The 23,667-nt window shown below is 39.8% G+C and overlaps 3 protein-coding genes across 3 annotated transcripts; all 3 read left to right on the top strand.

Annotated features, from left to right (window-relative positions):
* Positions 1-822: 822 nt before the first annotated feature.
* PIM1_1 (ATP-dependent Lon protease pim1) lies at positions 823-4,241 on the top strand (the record flags this gene model as incomplete). The annotated part of the gene is made up of 2 exons (XM_007809490.2): positions 823-4,020; positions 4,083-4,241. The coding sequence occupies 2 exons, from the start codon at positions 823-825 to the stop codon at positions 4,239-4,241; spliced, it is 3,357 nt and encodes a 1,118-aa protein (XP_007807681.2).
* Positions 4,242-6,560: 2,319 nt separating this feature from the next.
* Positions 6,561-6,908, top strand: J3458_001839 (uncharacterized protein; the record flags this gene model as incomplete). The annotated part of the gene is made up of 1 exon (XM_066116949.1): positions 6,561-6,908. The coding sequence occupies one exon, from the start codon at positions 6,561-6,563 to the stop codon at positions 6,906-6,908; it is 348 nt and encodes a 115-aa protein (XP_065978836.1).
* A 9,598-nt stretch (positions 6,909-16,506) lies between these two features.
* Positions 16,507-22,640, top strand: J3458_001838 (uncharacterized protein). Its single transcript, XM_007809488.2, has 2 exons — positions 16,507-19,324; positions 19,408-22,640. Exons 1-2 carry the CDS (start codon positions 18,413-18,415, stop codon positions 21,394-21,396), a joined length of 2,901 nt encoding a protein of 966 aa, XP_007807679.2. The 5' UTR covers positions 16,507-18,412; the 3' UTR covers positions 21,397-22,640.
* Positions 22,641-23,667: the final 1,027 nt, after the last annotated feature.

Below are 23,667 nucleotides of genomic sequence, written 5' to 3'. Positions count from 1 at the left end.
AGGCGTGTCGACTAGGAAGACGGGAGGCCTGCGAAATGGCGTGAATATGGGCATCTACTCGCACAATGTATCATACAACAGCGCTTTCGACAGCTGTTCGAAACGTGAAATCATATAACAACCTGGACGTCGAAGAAAGGATGTAATGTCTGAAAAGCCAACCTGCTCGACTATCTCCCTTCACCCCACCTGAAACCGCCTTGGCCAACAGCTGTGTAAGACGATTGATCGGGCATTTGCAGCTCAAAGGTTGCGAGCGCGTCGAGCTCGTGAACGGTTTAGACACCTTGATAATTTAATATTAAGAAACAGAAGTGTACTTTTGCTTTGATGTCCAAAAACCGAGGCCGCCTGGGACATTCATGATCGCATCGCTCCGAATGCTGCACTGCAGGGTAGCTGTTACGAGGGGTCTTTATGCACTTACCCGAGTTACCGTCCAAAACGACATCTGGGGTCGCAGGTCGCAGCCCAGGTCGAGCACGACTCGCAGACAATTGCCGAGGCTTTGCCGATGGAAGCTCCCAGCACCATGAATTTTTGGCTCATTGTCGTGCCCGCCGGTCTCGCCCGCCGTCGTCATCATCAAGGCGATTTCACATTTGTCCGTGTCGTCCGCAGCGGCAATGTGCAAGGTAATTTTCAGGACACCAACAAGAAGTCGGTCGTGATAGAGTCTATCCTCGGCCTCTCAATCATCAATTTGCCCTTTAGCGCCCTATTTCTGGCCGAAACCTTTTCATCGCCTCGGCGTTGCCACTGGACTCGGCTCGTACATCCGAGCTTGGTGATAGCTGAAAGGGAGCTCCTAGTCCTTCAACCATGATTCCCCGGTCTCGCCTCTGTGGGCGACTCATTCTCGAGCCGTCCGCCGCGCACGCATCTCGAACGTCTACTTCGTCAATATCGCGAAGATGGGCCTTGTCACCTGCTTGCCATAGTCGCCATATCTGCCGATCCACCCTGCCCGGCATTCGACCCGGCTTGGTTGGAGCCGCCTTTTCTACGACTGCGAGATTAAGCAAAAAGGACGATAAGAGCAAGAAGGATGACTTCTTCGACTCTTCGGCCGAGACCCTTACCGAACCGCTGTCGGAAGAGGAGGTCAAGGCAAACTTGGAGAACAAGAAAAAGGATGCAGAGAGAGCTGCAGCAGACGCCAAGTTGGACTCTTCGGCAACAAAAGCTGATGCCCGTAGTAAATCACAAGATGGAAAGTCCAGTGGTGCGGCAGGAAGCTCGGCAGCGGGTGGTTCAGGCTCAGGGGGCGATAGCTCAGGTGGTGATGGTGGCAAGAAGGGAAGAAAATCTTCGGAAAAGGCTCTACAGAAACCCGTTGTGCCAGAAGTGTATCCGCAAGTACTCGCCATCCCTATTGCGCGGCGGCCGCTGTTTCCAGGATTCTACAAGGCCATTACCATCAAGGATCCCAACGTCGCCTCGGCCATCACGGAGTCTATCAAGCGCGGGCAGCCATACGTTGGCGCTTTCTTGTTCAAAAACGAAAACGAGGACGAGGACATTATTCGCAACGTTGAAGATGTACACGACGTTGGCGTTTTCGCCCAGATCACAAGCGCATTTCCCATCCACGGACAAGAGGGCGCTTTGACGGCCATTCTCTATCCCCATCGCCGAATCAAGCTTTCCAGTCTGGTCCCGCCCAGTGCGGCTGAGAAAATCGACGGCAAACAAGAGCCCGACACTCCAGAAGTCATTCCGCAGCAAAATTCCGGGGAGGAAGATGCACAGCAGGAGAAAAAGGGCGACGTTGTAGCCAGCTTTGAGGAAGGGGCTGTCGAGAAGAAACCAGACCAGGTTGCCGAAAAATACGAGCCAACTTCATGGTTGAAACGCTGGCCCGTGAGTCTTGTTAATGTCGATAACCTTGCTGACGAACCTTGCGACCCCAAAAGTCCCGTTATTCGCGCTGTAACCAACGAAATTGTCAATGTTTTCAAGGAGGTTGCTACCATGAACAACCTCTTCCGTGATCAAATTTCGACCTTTTCAATGAGCCAATCTACTGGAAATGTCACCTCGGAGCCTGGGAAACTGGCCGACTTTGCTGCTGCTGTATCATCTGGGGAGCAGAATGAACTGCAAGACGTCCTCTCCTGCATGAACGTCGAGGAGCGAATGCAAAAAGCCCTGATTGTTCTCAAGAAGGAACTCATGAATGCCCAACTGCAGTCTAAAATCACCAAGGATGTTGAGAGCAAGATCAGCAAGCGCCAGCGAGAGTATTGGCTTATGGAGCAGATGAAAGGCATTCGCCGCGAATTGGGCCTGGAATCCGACGGCAAAGACAAGCTGGTTGAAAAGTTCAAGGAGAAGGCCGCCAAATTGGCCATGCCTGACCCTGTTCGGAAGGTTTTTGACGAGGAGATAAACAAACTTGCTCACCTGGAGACCGCCGCATCCGAGTTTAATGTTACGCGAAACTACCTTGATTGGCTTACTCAGATTCCTTGGGGACGCAGAAGTCCTGAGAACTTTGGCATTCCAAATGCCAAGAAGGTTTTGGATGAAGATCACTATGGCTTGCAGGATGTCAAGGATCGTATTCTCGAGTTTATTGCCGTAGGAAAACTGCGTGGTACCGTGGAGGGCAAGATTCTCTGTTTTGTCGGTCCTCCCGGTGTCGGAAAGACGAGTATCGGAAAGTCAATTGCCCGAGCTCTTAACAGGGAATACTACCGATTCAGTGTCGGTGGTCTGACGGACGTGGCTGAAATCAAGGGCCACCGACGTACATATGTTGGCGCTCTGCCCGGCCGCATCATTCAGGCCTTGAAGAAATGCCAGACGGAGAACCCGCTCATTTTGATCGATGAAGTCGACAAGATTGGCCGAGGATATCAGGGCGACCCGTCTTCGGCTCTTCTAGAATTGCTCGACCCTGAACAGAACAGCTCCTTTTTGGATCACTACATGGACGTTCCCGTTGATCTGTCCAAGGTCCTCTTTGTTTGCACTGCCAACATGACGGACACGATTCCGCGACCTCTCCTCGACCGCATGGAGTTGATCACTCTCTCAGGTTATGTTGCGGATGAGAAAAAGGCTATTGCTAATACGTACCTGGCACCAGCGGCCAAGGATGCAGCAGGCCTGAAGGGTGCTAATGTGAACCTTACCGACGAGGCAGTCGAAGAGCTAATCAAGTCTTACTGCCGTGAATCTGGAGTTCGTAACCTCAAGAAGCAGATCGAGAAAGTTTACAGGAAGTCCGCCTTAAAGATCGTTCAGGAGCTGGGAGAGGATGTTCTGCCCGAGGAGGAAGCCTTGACTGACGAAGGCAAAGCTGCACTGGAAGAGAGCCACAGGAAGACTGAGGAGGAGGCTGCGGCAAACGATGAGACAAAGTCAGAAGAAGCGCGTGCGGCCACCGAAGCCACCGAAGCCAAGACGGCTGAAAAGCCGAGGAAAGCACTGCGGGTTCCCGACTCGGTGGACGTTCAAATCGGAAAGGACAACCTTGTGGACTACATTGGCCCCCCCGTCTTTACATCGGACCGCCTTTACGATGTAAGCCCGGCCGGTGTCTCGATGGGCCTGGCCTGGACACAAATGGGCGGTGCGGCCATGTATATTGAATCCATTCTGCAAGCACCTCTGCGAGCTAGCACGAGACCATACCTTGAAATCACGGGTAACTTGAAATCTGTTATGAAGGAGTCAACGACCATTGCCTACTCCTTCGCCAAGGCCTTCATGGTCAAGCAGTTCCCAGAGAACAACTTCTTCGACAAGGCCAAGATGCATCTTCACGTTCCGGATGGCGCCGTGTCCAAAGACGGACCCTCTGCCGGAATCACCATGGCTACATCCCTTCTCTCCCTGGCTCTAGATACACCCGTTGACCCCACCGTCGCCATGACCGGCGAGCTCACACTCACTGGCAAGGTCCTGCGCATCGGCGGACTGCGTGAGAAGACTGTGGCAGCCCGTCGAGCCGGCTGCAAAACAATCATCTTCCCCAAGGACAACATGTCGGACTGGCTGGAGTTGCCTCAGGTACGTTGTCATTTCTCATGCTCACCATCGTGAGATACATGGCTAACCCGCCCCCAAAACAGAATATCAAGGAAGGTATTGAAGGACACGCCGTAGGATGGTACAACGAAGTATTCGATCTTGTCTTTCAAGACCTCGACCGCGAACAAGCCAACAAGAGCAAGGTCCAAGACGTCAAGAAGGAAGCCGAGAAAGCCGAGAAATCTGAGGAGGAGGATTAGAAGCAAGCAGAGCGACAAGCCTAGACGACCGACACCTGCATGAAATTGGCATTATGCGCCAGTGTACACTGTCTATATTCCTAAACGTGGACGCTTTTGTACGTGGATCATGGAAGACGGCCGCATACGTTTGGGGCGTTATCATTTAGTTTATCTTTTGTTGTTTCCCTTCTTTTTTTTATATACACAGGCTTTTTGACGGGAAGCTGGTGGTGCATGCGATACTCCTACTCTGTGTACATTCGTCCTGGGACATCTCTTGTATTTCTAGAAAACTTAGACTGAGGGATTGTGGGTGGTGGATCTGGTCATACTGGTGGATGAATATAATACTAAATCAAAAATATGCTACTCTGTTCACGCACGGAATAGTATTGTAGTCAATGGAGGAGGACTTTTGGAGCATCTTCTTCTGGTCTAAATTTCCACTCAATGGTCCCGCAGATCGACTGTGGAGTCGGGGAACGGGACGCGGGACGAGCCTTGATTTCGCTATTCCCAGTTCGGCTACTCAGTATGCCAGAGCGTTTGGAAGTTTTTATCTCATGATGTGTTATGTATGTGTGGGGGAGGGGGTGGAGGGGGTTCTGAAATAGGCCAGGCACGTTGAACGAGGGCTTGAGCCTGGAAGGCAATGGTCTCCCTGAGTCAGGACTTTGTCCCGTTGTAAAGTTGAGGTTGGGTTCATGTCGTGATACCTGACCGTCCGCATGGAATCGCGCCAAAGCACTAGGGCAGGGCAACATCCAGGTGATATGCTCCACCCTTGCGCAACATAGACACGGCAGTGAACAGTGCAGGTTTCATACCACACCACCGACCAAATCTTTCTCTTTACACTATCTTTGATCCGTCATGGATCGTCTTCTGCGCCCCTTGACTAGGGCTGCATCCGTGCCTAATCACGAGAGGGCGAAGCATTGTATTGTCCAGTGAGGCGGCGCGAGCCTCCGGCTGGGCACCGGGGAGCACGAAACATGGGACGGACATGGAATGATGTGGACGGTGAGTGTTAATGTGGATGTGGCTGCGAGCATGTGTGACGTGGTGAGCCCCATTGGCTTGGGAGCAGGGCCGTTGTTGTAGGCTTGGTGTTTTGGCGACCTAAACCTGCTTCGGAACATGGCGAGGACTTCTACTCGTTTCCACCTCAGCATGGTGTAGTATTTTCTTCTCACAATGGACAAATTGCCGGGATTCCTGTACTCAGACTGCTTGTGGTTAGTAGTGACGCATCGTGTGCTTGAATGCAGGGCGCTTTGAGGCATTCTTATACATAGATGCCCAATTCAACGCATGTCTGGCTGATTCTTGGCGGATTGGGAAAAGCTGGGTCTGGGCCTCGTGTGTGCTGGAACGCGATAGTACGGCGCGTACGGCGCAAGGTGCATGGTGGCTTTGTGTGCATTTTGGTCCGGAGGAACCGAGTGAACAAGCCTCCCGGTTGTGCATCAGCTTATCCAGAGGAAGGGGAGGTGCTGAGTTCCGCCCGTTGAAGTTGCAATCTGTTGCCTGATGTGGCAGTATCATCCAGAATATGTGATGGCAATGGGCCGACGAAGCAGTTTGCACTCCATTGGCGCACTGAGAAGTGGCAGCATCCCTCCTGATCCTCCCGTGCACACTCGACCACCTCCTCGCCCTTGGTCCCTGATCCTTTGTATTCATTCATATTGCCATTCACGGTTCTTCCGACCCTCCCGGGCCCTAGCTTCACCGACTTGGCCCAAGCTCTTGTGCGGCTTGTATGAGTTGCCTGGTCCCTTGACATTCGGTTAAGAAGCTGTCAGCATGTGAGGTGGACCGATCAGCTGGGACCAACAAGAATTACCGGACACGATCAGGAACGAGATGCCGTGGTTGCAGGCCGCCCTGCGCCATTGACAGAAAATAGCGCTGCCTTTTTTCTGGTCACTGGGCGCCTTGCGGCAATAGTGAAGAGACAAAGAGCTCATGGAGAAAGACTTCGGCCCAAACGTTGAAACAAATACAAAATTGGAACCGCCAAGGCACATACTTGTGTTGAGATGATGAATCGAAAATAAGGAATGGGAGAAGAACATGGCTCTGGCATTGAAATGGCAGCTGCTCAACATGTGTTTGTTACTTGTTTGGCATCTGTCTCTGAGATGTTGCCGGGGTCATTGATGGATTTAACGCCATTGTTGGCGACGCTAACAGGATTTTGTGAAGTGCCCCAGTGTCCAACCATGCTTTCACCGTACTCCCGTACATTAAGTTTACCGGCGAGTAGCAGGATCGAGGTAGGGAGGAGCAGCCGAGCGCCATTACTGCGAATGCTGCCGACTTGACGCAGCCATGGCTGGATGGTGTACGCATGGGCTCGGGACGCCTCACAGAGAGTCCGGGATAAAAGTAGCGCCAAGTCGGCCAGACACGCCGCACCTATTTTGCGGCTGTCGTTGTCTGTTTGCCATTTGCCATGCTGCTATGCTGCCGTTATCGCCAGGTGCTGTTCCTCGGGTCAGGGCTGCATGCAACAACATGTTGACAAAGAACTCCTCCAAAGGTGTGGGCGATGATGCGGATCTCGTTCGACTGGGGCAAGTCGTCGACCGTCGGGGTCCAATAATGCGCCAGCGCGGGCCCTCTCTTGCGGCCCGCTGGAGCGCCATTGAGTACTGTTGGGGAGAAAAGTGGACTTAGTCACGTTACATGGTGGAAAGAGGGGTAATACTACTAGGAACACTTTAGGTAAAAATGAGGAAGAAGAATAGCAATTAATACAACTAATGCTATAAATTATTATATAGTTTTAGTAATAAAACTAGGACCTTATAATTCTAGTGCCTTTCTTTATTTCTTTCTTTCTTAACTTAATATAAGTGCTAGACGCCTAATAAAGCTATACGAATAAGCCCTTATTATTAGACGAATATTATAGAGCTTACTAGTACTATGAAATAAATTAATTCTTACAAGAACTTAAGACTGTAATATTAAGACTTTAATAAAGCTTAAAATTAATTATAAAAGATTATTAGACTTATATAAAGCTAAGAATAATATAAACGAACCTTTACTTTATACGAAGAAGAGAATAATACGAATAAACCTTTACGAGAAATTAAAACTATAAGATTAAGATTATAAAGAAGGCTAGAATTATTTATAAAAGATTACACGAACTATAAGGCGTGAAATAGTTTTAATATAAATAAAACGAGAGGAGAACTTAATACTATAGTATTAAGATTACAGAGAAGTTATAGGATAATACTTATACTCTAGGAGACTATAAGAGCTTAAAGGAGGTAATTAAATAAAGGCTAAATATACGCGAATAAATAATTTAAACTTTTAATTTTAAGGGAGCCTTAAAACACCTTCTAAACACTTAAAGAGGGATATAAAGAGGTTTATTTTCCATGGTTTTCTATATTATAGACTTAAATAATTTAAAAGTCTTTAAATAATAGCTAAACACGCTATAATATAGCTTTACCCTACTAAACTTTAAAGAAGTCCTAGAACCTATATTAAACGCTTAGAGAATAAAGTAGTAATTCTTATTTCTAGAACTATAAACTTAACGAAATTAAAAGAGACTAAATATATTAACTAGGCGCTTATAAATAGACTAGAATATATAATTATTACTTCTCTTTTTTTAAAGAGTATAAAAAGACTCTTAAAGCTTTTAATAGAACTCTAAAGACGCTTATTCTTTTACTAAAGAATTACACGGGATATCTTCTTATAGGAGTTATACGAGACTAGAAAACTATAAGCACTTATTCGTTTTATAATATATTAGAATATAATAGTAAAGCTAGTAATATATTAAATTTATAGAAATAATTAATAAACCATAAAATTAATTTCTAGAAACCTATACTAATAGCACCTTATAAAATAATAGAACTAATAGTAGGTATACCTACTTCCCTATTATATAATCTTATAATTATAGTTAAGTGTAAGCTTAAAGTTTTAGCTAGGTAAGAGTAAAGCGGGGAGCTACTAAATACTAGTAAATATAGGATTATTCTTTTAGTTTTTAAGGCCGCTTTATAACTCTACTTTAAAGCGAGAAACCTTAGTTTTTATACGTAAGCGTATTACACTTAATATTAAAGAGCGTATAAACCACTTTACCCTACTAATCTCTTATTAAACTTATTTAATTAAATAAGAAGTATTAGGTATAAACTATAAGAGCTACGTTATAAAAACGTAAGATTAATTAAACTTAACTAAATTAAGTATTATAAGAAATTTATAAGAAAGGTAATAGTAATTAAAATATTACCTACTATTAATAAAAAGGGTAATTAAAAGTAAAACTAAAATAAAAGAAAAGGGTTTCTTCTCTTAGGGAATTTATATTTAAAAATTTTTATTTATTAATCTATTTACCTATAAGAAATAAAAGGCGTAATAGATTAACTAAAGGTTTAGCCTTAATTTTACCTTTATTATAACTTTTCCTAGCTTATAAGCTACTTTTTATTACCGCTTAAATAAATACGCTTATATTTATTAGACTTCTTCTATTAAACTCTTATTACTAGCTTATAGTAATATAATAATACTTAAATACTTTTTTTCCTTTTAGTCTCTTAAAAGCTAATATTAGCTTAAAGACATTTAAAAGACCTTAAAGTTTAACCTTTCCCCTTATTATATTAAGCTAATTTAGAATTATTAAACTTAAACTTAAACTTTAAACTTAACTTTACGCCTTTATTTATAAAAGATCTCTCCTTTAATTTTATACACTTATTAAAGAACGTTTTACCTTTCTTTTTACGTTTATTAATTAGTTTAAACTTAAGAGAAGAAAAGACTAAAGAACTACTCTTATTTCTACTACTAAGAATTATAGACCCTTTAGGCTCTTATTTTATAAGAGAAGTAAGAGAAATTTCATTTACTAGATATCTTAAAGATAATTTAGCCTAAGATTACGTTAATTACTATAATACTATAGTAGTATTAGTAAGAGTGCTAAAACACGTAAACACTTTAGCCTAGGTATATTTTATATAAGGTTTAAGGGGAAGAGTAATAGTATAATATAAGGACTTAAACTATAAGAATAAAAGATAAAACGCGCTTTTAGTAAAGTTTATTAAGAAGTTTTTAGACCCTAACCTATATTTAAAGGTAATTATAAAATAGAAGGTATTTTATTTTACTAGAGAAAAGAAAGAGTTACTAATAGCTTACATTTAAAGAGTAAAGAACTTAGTAATAAAGGTAAAGATAAACGTAAGATAAATATTACTTACTAACTTTATCACTTATTTAGCAAATAAAAAAGTAAACGCTTAGCTTTAAAAGTAAGTATTAGATAGGCTATTTACTTTAAATAAGTGAATATAAGGGATAGTTATTAAAGGTTTAATAATAGCGGATCTTAAGATTATTCTTTATAATTATCGCTTATTTACCTTAAAAAAGATTACGAGATAATATAAGAAACTAACCCTAGTAATAAGTATAAACTTAATTCGCGTATTAATAGACTATTAAACGAAACGAGATAAGTAATAGGCTAAATAGTAAGTAAAAAGAAACGAGAAAATATTTAAACTTATTAAGTAACTAAAAGTATTTAAGGTTTAAATAAACCTAGAATTATTAAAACTATATAAATAGTATAAAAGGCCTAGCTATTACACTTAAAACTTAAACAGGTAAATAGAAGGTAATTACGTAAACTCTTTCTACGCTAATAATAATTTAAACCTAAGAAATAAGGCTCTAATATTACTAGCTCCCCCTCTTAAAAATAACGCGTAAAGAGACCTAGATTATTTTTAATGTTTCTCTTATAAAGAGTAAGAATATATAAGATATAACTATAAAAATAAGAATAAATACTCACCTAAAAAGTTTAAAGAGAGACGGGAATTATAGTAATAAAATGCTTAATAAATAAGGAGGGATAAACGCTAAAAGCTAAATATAAGGCTATAATTAAACTATATAGGAGATTTAAGATAAAGGTATTAAGAGATAATCCTACTACTAGAATATACACTTAAAGAACTAATAATACTATAATTATTTTAAACTTATATAATTAATTTATAAAGTTATAAATCCCCTTAAGTAAAGGAGATAAATAAAAGGATAGAGAGTATAAACGTAGCTATAAAGAATAAGAGTAAAGCTAAGAAGATTTTTAATCTTTAAAAACTATTAAGTAAGGTAATAAAATTATCTTAAAAACTTAAAGTTTATTTTAATAATTAAACTTAAAAGAGAATAGGGGAACTTTTAAATTTTAAAACGTTAAAGGAATAGGCTCTAATAAATGTAAGCCTATCCTAACCTTTATAGTTAATACTATTATTATAAGAAATAATATTAGATAAATTTAAGAGGTTAAGGCTAATAATACAATTACACTTAAAGAGACTAGGTAAGGCTTCCTATAAGCTAAAGCTAAGTCTATTACCTTAAATAAATCTATTACTACCCGTTCTAGTTCTAACCACTATACTTTCTATTAAGGTGTTTTCGCTTATAAAGAAAATATAAATAAAGGAGGCGCCTCCTTTTAAATGTAAGTTAAAACTAAAAAAGATTAAAGTAATAAAGAAATACTAGATTTTAGCTTTTAATCTAGGAAAATAAATAAGAGATACTAGGTTTAGTATTAGTATTCTATAACTTCTCTAGCTAGCTTTTATTTTACAGTAATAAATAATACACTTAATATAATATTATAAGAAGCTAAAGAGTAACTTAGCTAAGGCTATTATAAATAGCCTTATTACACCCTTTTAGGATATTATTAAACTAAAACACCTATTTAAAGCACTTATAGTATTAGGCTATTTTAATCTTATAGCTTATAATAACGTGGTTAAGTTAAAGGGGTAAGTTACATTAATATTAGAATATATTATTACCTATTTAAAAGGGTATTAGTTTAATTTTATTCTAATAAATAAAGAATTAAGTATAGAATTAATAAGTTATTATTTTATAATAAAGTATAATCTTCTATTAGTGTAATTAAAGGGAAAGAAACCTATTCGTATAGTAAATAATATAAAACACTTTATTATAGCCTATACTTATATTAATATAATAGTAGGAGAAATCTTAGCTTTAATAAAGTTTTATATTATAAAAGCTTAATAGAATTAGAAAGTGCTTCTAGAAAAGACTTAGCTGCGTTAAATATACGTAATAGAGTACTATATAAAAGAGAAATTAATTATTATTAAAGTAAAAGGTTAGACTTAAATAATACCGCTTTACTTATATTTAAATATATTTATTTAAACACATTTAAAGCAGTTACTAATAAGAATAAACCCTAATAAGAACGTGGAGTTTATAGAGAATAATCGCGAGATTATTAAAGAAGTAAAGGAGATTCTTAAAGAATTAAACGAAGAAGTTTATAAACGTATAGAGAAAATAAAGTTAAGAAACTTAAAGTTAAAAAAATAATTACTATAAGTAATTATACTAGTAATTATTTATAGGAATTACTTAAACTAGTAATTATAAATTAAACGCGAATTAATTAGAACTAAACTTAAAATAAAAACTATTAAAATAGAATATTACTTAGTATAACCTAAATAACTTTTACGATCTTTATAATTAAACGGTAAAGACTAAATAATTATAATTTATAAATAAGATAAAGTTATAAGCCTTAATCCTTTAAAACTTAAACCCTTATAAGTTATTATTAAATAATTATTAGGTAAAAATAGAATTAGCTTTATATTACCCTTAAACTTATATTATAAAACCTATTAATATTACCTAAAATATTACCTAGGGACAAGTAACCTAACGTTTAACTACATGAAATTAAAGACTATTTAATACTAGAGTTTATTATTACTTAAATGCTTATAAAACGAAGAATAAATAGACTATAATTTCTTTATAATTAAATAAGATAGAACTACCTTATAATAATTTCTTAGGGAAAGAATACTATAACTTTAATAGTAATAAAACTAGAAAGAATTATATAATAACTTAAATAACGCTAATTAAATTAAAATAAGAGGAGAATAAGAACGGTAAGAGAGACTTAAATAAACCTTATAATAATAAGGGAACGTTATTAAATCTATTAGATATATTTACAAATATTCTAAGCGTAAGAGAGTTAAACGAATTAATTAAAGATATATTATAATATTTAAGTTAGTAGATTTATATAGGAAAACCAAAAATTAAGAGGGACCCCTTACTAAAGTAAAATCCCTATATAAATCTAATATTACTATTTCTAGGGAAAGGTAAATAAGATAGCTCTCCTTATTTTTTAATCTTAGATGAATTTCGTGTAAAGAGCCGGATTAATTAATAGTAAGACGTACCTAAATATAGTAAAGCTTTAATTTATATAGAAAATACGAAATTTAAGGTTTACCCCTTACAAAAGGAAAAACCCTATATAAATCTGAATTTCTTAGACTTACTAAAAGGTATTAAGTCTAGTAGCTTTTATTCTAGGGACTTAAAGAAATTTATTACGGCTTATAACCCTAACTTTCATTTAAATATAATAGGATATAGCTAGGCTTTAATTTATATAGGAAATCTAGAATTTAAGGTTTACCCCTTTAAAAAGTAAAAACCCTATATAAATAACGAAAATCTTCGGTTATCTTTAAAAGTAAAAGCTAAAACTCTTTATTTTAAAGGCTTACCCTTAAATATAATATACTATTTAAATTAAAATAATCTATTACCACGCTTCTATTTTAGTTACTTAAAATATACACGAATATAAAGTAAGTCTCTTATATTATTAGCACCTTAGGGGAATAGTTTATACTAGGTATTACTATAAAAAGCGCTATTTAAAAGTTATTACTCTTATAACCTTAGAGTTATAAAGAAGCGTAAAAACCAAGCGTTAATTAGTACTTTAAAGAAAGGTAAGGCAAATATAAATACGCTAGAACGCGACCCCACCTTAATTTATATAAGAAAACTAAATTTAAAGGCCTACCCCTTACGGTTTTAAAATCTATATATAAATTTTCTATTAACTATATAGCCCTGTAAAACTATAGTTTTATAGTTTAAGAATTCCTATATTACACTTAAAGATCTAGTAGAAAATAATAACTAACGCCTTATAATTATAAGGCTATATTACACCTATAAAGATTATTTTATTACTAGTATTAAAGGTATTTATATAATAGACTTATTATAACACTATATTCCTTTAATTCTTAGGGTACTCCTTAGAAAGCGTAAATAATATTAATATAGTAGCTTATACTAAGAATTTTCACGTAAGGTTTTTCCCGCTATAAAGTAAACTAGAATTATTTAAAGAGGGAACTCTTCTTAAGTTATATTAACCTTATTTATAGATAAGCTAGGCTTAAAGAAATTTCAGGTAGTATATAATTATCGTAATATTAATAGTAAAACTATTAAACCTAGATATCCCTACTATAATATAAAAGTAGATTTAAACTTAGTATATTATAGGCGCTCTATTATTTTCTTTTAAGCTAATACCTTAAACGGGTTTTAAGCTATTAAGATTAACCTAATAAATAAATATAAGATAGCTTTTATTAGGTTAAACGAAATATTTTAATATAATAATATACCTTAAGGCTTAACGGGATTACTAGTTACCTACGCTAGGTTTAGGGATATAGCGTTTAAACACTTATTCTTTAAAGATAAAATAAAACTAGAGTTAATCTTAGGGTATATAAAAGACATTTATACTTCGTTTTTTATTTACGTTAATAATTACCACTTAAAATTAAAAACGTAGAAAAACTACTTTAACTTTTTATAAAAGAGGTATTTTCTAAGAGTAATATAAGCTTTTATTAGGCTTAATAAACGTAAGATAAAGCTTTTCGCTTTAAGCGTAAATTATATAGGTTATTCCTTAAAGGAAGAAAGAATTTAACTAGCACGTAAACATAAAGACTAGTTTACCTTAATAATAGAACATTTTTAATAAAGACTACCACGATTATAGAATGAAATTCTAGTGCTTATTTACTTAACTCTATTTTTAAGAAAGTTTATTTTAGGTTAAGTTAATTTAATTTCTACTATTAAAGAAGTGTTTTTTTATAAAGTTCTAAAAACTATAAAAATAAAAAGGGAATTAATATAATACTAAGAGGTTCCTAGAGATAACCTAACTTAAATACTAGAGGCTTAAAACGCGCTCTTAAAAATTTATAATAGCATTTAAATGAATATAATATTTAAAGCGCGTTTAGGGTCTTAATTTTATATAGCGATAAACGCCTTAAACACAGGTATAAGAGAAGTCTTATTTTAAATAAAGAACACTAAACCTAGCACTCTAGTATTAAACAATAACTTCTTAAAGGTTAAAATTATTATATAGCTTTTCTATAAGCTAATAAATACGAAAAAAAGATATATTATACCTAAGAAAAAGATATATATAATTATAATAGGATTAAAGAAAATACGATAACTAGTAAAGGGTTTACTATTCCCTTTAAAGGTGTATATAAATTATAAAGGTATTATTAACTTAATAGTAAATCTAATAGAAGTGTATAAAAAAGTAGCTTAATAAATTAATATACTATAGAAGTTAAACGTGAAATATATCTATTAAGCTAATACTATAAAGATTATAAAGATTGTTAATAAAATGTTAAGAATACTAAATAGCCTAAGATTAGAACCCCTATTAATAAAGAGAAGAATAGGAGTAAAAGTTACTCCTATAATAATAGATTAACTAATTTAAATTTTAATAAATATAAATACTAAAGAATTAATTTTACTTAAAGGAAGCCCTTTAAACGAAGATATAATATAAGAACTAGCACGTAAACTTAAGAGATAGTTTAAATTATAATAGTATAAAGAAGTGTTAACTATTATCGTTTATAAATATTAAATTATTTCTATTAAACGAAGAAAACTTATTAAGCGCTGCTCTCTAAAATATAGAATTATTAGCTAAACACTCTATTATTTAAAGTAAGATAAATCTCTAACGAAATGTACTCTTATAAAGAATATACTAATAAGAATCTAATAAGCCTATAATACTTTAGAATATTTTAGGCTAGAAATTACTATGTAAAAACTATAGGGGAGATTCTTTTAGCTAGACTAATTAAGAGACGTGAAAACCTATTATTATTCTTATTTAATATACTAGTAAATTAAAAGACGCTTACTAAAAGCTAATTTTAAGATAATTACTATTTTAGAACTATAAAACTTAATAGCTATAAATTATCTAGGTTCTATTACGCCTATAGCTTAAAATAGGGACGCTTATATATTAGTAATAATAGATTATATAACTTAATTTACTATAGCTTAGTCCTATAATAAAGCTATTAAAAGCGTAGTTACTAAGACTAATAATAAGTGCTAGGGATTAATTATAGAATAGCTAAGAAAAATCTATTATAATAATAGATTCTACTTTAAGAATTTAAACTTAAAAGTAATGTCTTAAAAATACGAAACGAAGATTACATTTAAACTAGTATCCTATTTATCTACTATAGGACTCGTTAAATAGAATGTACGCTTAATTAAAAACTAACTAATAAAGTAAGCTATAAAGAGAGAAGGTGTGTTATTAGAATTATAAAATTAAATATTACTAACTATTATAATAAACCTTAATAATAGATATATATTTACTATAAGAGCTAGCCTAGTAATAGTAATATTAGGATTTAAACTATACTTATAATACGAGAGAGTAAAAGACTTAATTTAAGATAAAGAAATATTACTAGAGAAAGAGTTAATATAGGAGACTAATTTAATACGAATTAATTTCTAGGAGAAGAGAAGAGAATATATTTACACTTAAAAAACTAAAGCTATTATTAATAAGAGCTTATAAAATATCCTATAATTATTTCGCGTAAATAATTTAATTTAAGAGAAATTAAATAAGAAGAATAAACTAAAAGGGAAGTTTTATAAGATATAAGAAAATCTTTTATAAGTAATTATAATAGTATCTTTAATATCCTATGAAATTAAATTAATAGAGGGAGGTCTACTACGAAAAGTTTATATAAATAACTTAAAATAGTTTATTCTATAATTAAAACGGTTAAAGCTATTAAGGTTTAATTATTAGGATTTAGCTAATTAAAACCTAGGATAAATAGAGCTTAAAAGGGAATAATATATAATAAATTTTAAAAGAGAGCTTAGTATAGTGTTAGGGTTAACACTAGTTTTCCTCCCCCTTAGCCTATTAGGGAGAAAAGTGAACTCAGTTACGTTACATGGTAGAAAGAGGGGTAATACTACTAGGAACACTTTAGGTAGAAATGAGGAAGAAGAACAGCAATCAATACAATTAATGCCATAAATTATCATACAGTACTCAGGACGGAGTACGGAGTATTATGAGCCACCACAATTGATGCCAAGGGAGGCCGAGCAGCGAATCGACTTTTTCATGGGCCTGCCAAAGGACGCCATTTCCGGGGCTGCGTCTGACCGCCAGAGTGAACTTTGACTTTTGTCAGGTTGACAGTGGGCAGGCAAATTACATATCGACGCTGAACATGGACAAGGGAAAGTTGGATGTTTAAAAGGGTACTCGACAAATTGAAACAAATTGTCGGAAAACGATGAGGAAGGGGGAAAAGCGGATGGAAGGGCACGGAGTCTGGACATGGCTATGGCTGTAATGGTAAGGAAGGTACAGCCAGCTGCATGCAGTCCCTACTGCCTGTTGTCTACTCCGTAATAGTTACCATGAACACCACACTTGCAGCCTGCTTGACATGGAGCCTGCAGCAACTTGTCGCACAGAGCCAACGTTGACTGACAAATTGAATTATGAAATGAATGAATGAATGAATGCACCCAGCTCCTCCGTACTCCGTGCTTAGGGCATCGTGGCACACCGGACCAGTTGCCATCTTGACAAGGGGCCTCCCGCTTGTTCCATGTACGCAACAGGAAACCACCATCTAACTTAGATGTCGAGGTACCCAGGCAGGTACGGTTGATGGCAAAATTGATTGGGCTGAGGAAGGGAGAATCAACAGCGAAGTGGCTCGCACTGGCTCAGTTGCACTTGCATTTTGCAACTTGGAGCCCGCTGACAACTCTGCTAGCTTGGCTGTACTCCGTACATTATCCAACACCAGCACCTGAGCCGCTTGACCTCTTCCGAGCCGCACCTCTGGTCCTCACGTCGTGGGTCATTGACCATTGACCATTGACCACTCTTGTCATTCTGCACCTTAACCTCTCACGATGCTCAAATCCTCGTCATTTTTCGGGCTCCCACTAATAACTCTGACTTCTTGATCCATCGCTGTCCAACGAGGAAAGCCCAACATCGTCACTACCCCTCCCTCTCCTCAATCCTTCTGGCAAACCCATCCTCCGTTCTTCGGCGCCATTGTGCGAATCGCCATCAATACTCCGTGCTCCCTCCGTACTCCCTTCGTACATTACTTGCGACAAATGACACGGCTTGGATCACTTCGCGCGGTCTGCCCGTTTTAAACACCTGGGCACTTTAGCGCCATTGCGTATTGCGCTCTGGAGAAAGGCTGGAGGCAAACAAGCTGGCAAAGTGTCGTCGTCTTGCGGAATCGAACTGCCAGTCGTGTCAAACATTAATCCCCACAGCCGCTTTGCTTCACCGTACTATCAGTGAACAGACAGCAAACATGGTGGATTGACGAAAAAGACGACGAGTCGACGAGTTGACGACCCGACCACCCCAGCCATTTTCGCTGCCCCATATGGGCTGTGTGGCATTTGGCCGCCATTTGCCTGCTCCCCCTTTCCGCCTTGTTTTCAGCCAATTTTTTTTTTGTTTCTGTTTCATGCCGCCCTACCAATTCTATTCGCTTCTGCGATAGCCCTCTTCTTTGACAGCATCTCTCGTGTCGCTTGCCTCATTGTTCAGTCGATATGCTATGCGTGCGGCTGCCTGCATGTATGCTTATACCAGACTCTTTACAACTCTCAACGGCCAGGCTCGTCGGGACCCACTGCCCAGCCACGCTTTCGACTTATAACCCAACCTGGGCTGATTAGGCAAGGCTGATACCATTGAATTGGGCAAACAAGCGTCCCCTTGCGTCCATCGTCTTGAATCTCGCCTGAAATTTCGGTAATATTTGCTAGCTTTCTAGGATACGTCGTGTTGGCTTTGAGATTTCATCTATCCGTTGCCTAATATGGCTGGTCTAGGTGGCTCTAAGGCTGAGCCGTCGCCTACAACAACTGGGGGATGGGATTTCCTTAAACACTTTGGCCAACCAACAGACGAGACGGGGTTACCAACATCGGAGACCGATCAAATTCTCAATGAGAAAATGGAAGAGGAGCCTTCAAAGACTGTAAAATCTGTTACTGGCGAGGACTCCAGGAGAGCTGTCATTGGACTACCCCGAGCTCAAACCCTCAAGAGGCAGTTGTCCGAACAGAGGGTGAACCTAGAACCTGTGCTTCCCACACCAGATGAGAGGAGAGCTGCCTCAGAGGACAGGCGACGCGCAGAATCATATATGGGCCAACCCATTTTGCCGCACTGTGACCCTCGTTCAACTGCCCCTGGTACTTTTAGCCCCTCTACCTCATCACTCGACGGCTATGGTTCAGAGTATACGTCTCATACTTCTCACTTACCAAGCGACCCCGGCCACTACGAGCTATCTAACCACATCATGGATCAAGCACAACTCCATTTAGAAAGTCGCTATGACGACGGAGTGCCGGCAGACGCAGCGTCAGTAGCTGAGGACTCGGTAGACGAAGCCACGCTTGCTGAAGAGCTGTCACAAAAGTGGATTCTGAACCTGAGTATGCACTTCCGTGATGGATCAAAACGCGAAAAATTCTTTGTCACGTATCGAGAGAAAGAAAATCTTTGGAGGAGAGTCACAATCTCTCTCGATTATCGCACCGTCCCGGGCGACTCTCTTGAGTGGAGGCTGTCCCGTACTAGAGAACAAAGAGAAAAGAACGCCAAGATATATGAAGCCATCCGTGGGAGCATTCCAGTCATCCGATTTTTCGATACTGTAACGAACTTGAGACTTCAAACAACAGACGATCAGCTACATATCCATGTCGTCGAGGACGTGAATGTGAGTGGAAAAGGCTCTGCTATCCATTCTTTTCTGCCTGCCACGAATAGCAAAATGAGCGACATCTGACGCAGTTTATTTAGGAGGTTATCCACTTTCCTACTGTTGATCATGTCAAGCACCTTGAACTTGACTTCTTTCGGGAAAGTGACATTGTCTTTGACTCTCATCTATCAGGCTTCGTTTACAAAGTTCATGTCGGTGGAAAAGCCCTGATTAAGAAGGACATTCCGAGTCCTGAGACCATTGAGGAATTCTTGTACGAAGTCAACGCACTTGGCAATCTGCGCGGCTGTAAAGACATCGTTCGACTTCACGGACTTGTTATTGACGACTTTAGTGACCAAATCAAGGGCCTTCTCGTCACATATGCTGAGCAAGGTTCCCTGCTGGATATAATATACGACAACTGCAAGGAACGGGGATTGTGCATACCGTGGCCGACGAGGCAGCGATGGGCACGACAAATTGTGAGAGGTCTACATGACATTCACGAGTTGGGAATCGTACAAGGAGACTTTACGCTGAACAACATCGTAGTCGACGCTGCTGGCGATGCAAAGATAATCGATATAAACAGAAGAGGATGCCCGGCTGGATGGGAACCACCAGAGCTGAAAGTGCTCATCGAAGGCCACCACCGCACTTCCCTGTATATCGGTGTCAAGTCTGACCTTTTCCAACTGGGCATGGTGCTATGGGCATTGGCTATGGTCGATGACGAGCCAGAAGCCCATGGGAGGCCATTGATGCTAGGACCAGAGGTAAATATTCCAGATTGGTATCGTCAAATGACCGAAATATGCCTTGACCCCGACCCAAGAAAGAGGCTGGCGCCATTAGACCTCTTGAGCATGTTCCCACCCGACGTCGAGGGACACAAGGGATCGACAGTTACTGCCGACGAGAGTCGCTCTTCGGATAGATACAGCGTCGATTACTCGCCTCACACGCAGCCGTACATCAAAACAGTGTCACCGTCCAACGGCTGGCAATGTTCTGGTAAAACTTACGTCAATACAAGCCCAGACATGTACGAACCACGATATCCCATGCGCGGTCGTTCGCCCCCTAGTTCACCACCTAGCGCTTTCGATGGTTACGACTCGTCGGGAAAAGTCTGCAGCAGTACCTCTTGGGCAGCCAACAAAAGTGTCCGGCCCTCATACAGCGACATAGACGAGGACAGTACTACAGAGGCAGGAAAAGTGATCAATGTAGGGCTACGACCTGAAACGCCCCTCTCGCTGGGCCAGTACGACATCGACTCGGCTGCTTATCTCCCTACCGACATAAGACTGGAAGATATCAGCCCGAAACGGGCAACAATGCCGGCTATGGAGAGAAAGCCTTCTTTGGGTGATGGCTTGCAAACGATATCAACCCCAAAACTGGCCAGGCAAGACACTGCAATTCACAGCCCAACTAGACACGACACAGCAGAAACGCAGCTATCCAAAATCACACCCAAGATTGAGGACAATCACTGGGCTGAGTCGCTTAGTGAGCACGTGGATGAGCCGGCAGCAAATATGACAACTGCAACCGAGATGGTCGATATGCACACTGTTTCGGACGCACATGAGATGAAAACCATGGAAAGCGATGCAGACGGCGGAGTCTCGCTAGCGCCAGGGCATGTTCCCACTGCCCATAGGCTGCTGTCACACAGCGACCTCCATTCTGAGGCGCAACAGGATGTCCAACAAAATGAGAGGCCTCCTGATGTCAATACACGCCGTTTAGTTGCCACGCAAATCGGCACAGACATGACCGAGTCGGCGATGACTACAGGGAGGGAAGCATCCACCGACAGTGCTGTGTCAAACAAACTACACACGCGCTCGGTACATGATCGCCGGGAGGAAGCTCGATTAGAAGATTTTCTACTACGATCATCGATACCGGACTCTATGTCCGGATCACATCTACATCAACTCCCGATATCAATCCCCGCTGTATTGACTGGCGTCGGCGCGGGCTTATCCACCAAGTACGACACGAATGGACTCAGAAATATGGTTACCGTTGACGATGATTTCAACGCGTTGGCACGACCTGCTACCGTGTAAGCATTAGTTGTCCCGACAGATAAATACCCATCAGAAGACAGTTTAGCAAGAACAAAGAACAGCATCTCGACATCCCCAGCATAAGACGTTTGGAATTTTGGATTCTTTCTAAACCCATGTATACTCTAGACAAATGAGCAGGCGACTGGTGCCATTTTACCTTGATATAGCATGATATTGAAGCGTATGGCGGATTGGAACGGATTTATGACATGACGACTAGCATTTATTTGTATCAGCAAGTTGGGTTTTGCGGCGTATCTTGATGTTTTATTGGATTTTGAACTTTTGAAGCGATGGAGGCTTGGTTGGATGTAGGCTTCCTCAAGTCAGCAGTGTGTAGCAATATCGTGGGTAATGAAGTACTTTAGCATTCCCAACAAGCCCCGCTTTTATGATGATATGTGACTTGTATGTGTCAATCCGGCTATCTGAATGCACCCTAAGGAAGCATTACTCATTCTGTTGGTGTCCCTCCTTGAGTCTTGACAAGTGAAACTCGGTATTGCTTGGACTGGTCACCATGCCCATGAAGGTGACGTGGGTTGCGCAACTGTAGATACTCGACGATGATCAACTGCGATAGATTGCTGCTCCAAACCAAATGCGCTGATAGAGTTTGTGGCTAAAAGTATAGAAAGTAGCAAAGGAACTGGTGATGATGGAAGCTGCTCCTGACATACGTGAATCTATACGGATTATACTATACTACAACACGAACCAAAGGCTCTGGTCCGCCCTTAAGCGGATACTGTGGTAAAAAATAAAGAACCACTATCCTGATTCTTGTTTCCATGGTAAATATTCCCAATGTCCCGAATTTAGAGCTTCTTCTACGTTTTTGGGCAATTCTTATCCAAGATGCCCACATAAACAGCCTCGGGGCTGAATCATGAACCCAATGGCACTAGCTGTTCCTCATGCGTCAGGTGGAAATCAAATAAAAAAGCTGCGATTGTAGTGTACACGGAGCGCACAAGTGTACTACTACTCCATGGCAGAATGCTGGACTTGCTCCACGCAATGACAGATGAGTCTCGACTTCTGGTTCGGTATCCAATGTCCTTCCTGGAAAGCTAATATTTGAGACCACGTACTACTTTCAGCGTGATCTTGATTTGGAAATGGTCTCATTGAGTGGTTTTCTGTTGCAGGGTGTTGAACATTGCGCATCAAGTCACTGGTCGATTCTGTTGGGGAGGAAGGATAAGGTTTCGAGCAGATTACCGGCCTTTAGAGGGTCGTCACCCATCGCGACAAAAAATAAAATAAAATAAAATAAAATAAAGAAAACCAAATCCAACACTAGTAAATTGAGGGGAAATGGGCAGATGTACTTGTGCTGAGCACATGAGACGCCTGGTTGAATCGTACGTTGTGGCCGAGGTATGTGCTGACGCAGTCGGGATAGCGTTAAGCCGTTGTCGGGAGATGCTGGAAAGCTGCCGGGCTGGGCCTGGCGGTTTATTTTCGACGCGGGCGTCAAGGGGGCGTGTGGGTGGCTAGAACCGGTTGGCATGTGGGCTTGAACGATGCTCCAAAGTTGGATTGTTGAGGTGCTGGTGGTGGTGGGGACTGGCAAACGTCAGATCTGGCCACTCACAGCCATGCGTGTCTTATCTTTTTGAAGAGACAATCCAGATTCAAAGCATTTTCTACGAGCTTGATATTTTTTTTTTCGGTCAAATAATTGCTAGTACTACAAAATATAACCGCAGGAGCCTGAAATGTTGCTGGTGGTTGAAACCTCAATGCAACATGTTGCTAATGCAGGTACATTCAACACTTGCTGGCAGGCTGCTGTCAGGCTTAGGGTTGGTTTACGGATGACTTAGTGCCTTGCCCACACTAATAATCTATAGTGGTTCGATAAAAGCGTGCAGACCTGTCATTGACTGATTGATTTATTGATCGATTGATTGATTGCTCGAGTATCAATTGCTCATCAGCCATCCATCTTCCACACTGAGCAGGTACCTTCCCGGCCCGCAGCTTCCCGGAGCGCCGGATGAGGTGGAGCCCCTGCGGCCCCTGTTCGCCCAACCCATTTGATGCCAGATTCGCATGCCCACACCCCCAGCTTGTCGCAGGCGCGCCCGGCTGCGAGTCCACCAGTAGGAGCGCCGCTCTCGTCAGCTGTGGACCCCAGCTCCTGCCAAACACGGCCAGGGAGAAAAAGTTGTTGGGGAAAAGGGTTGGGTCGAGCCATGTGTTGCGCATTTGCGCTCGGCGCCGCATCGACGACACTTGACCGCACACATGGTTCCAGGT

The sequence above is a fragment of the Metarhizium acridum genome (genome assembly GCF_019434415.1).
Source record: "Metarhizium acridum strain ARSEF 324 chromosome Unknown scaffold_1, whole genome shotgun sequence".
Lineage (NCBI taxonomy): Eukaryota > Fungi > Ascomycota > Sordariomycetes > Hypocreales > Clavicipitaceae > Metarhizium > Metarhizium acridum.
This window is presented reverse-complemented; position numbering and strand designations above follow the sequence as displayed.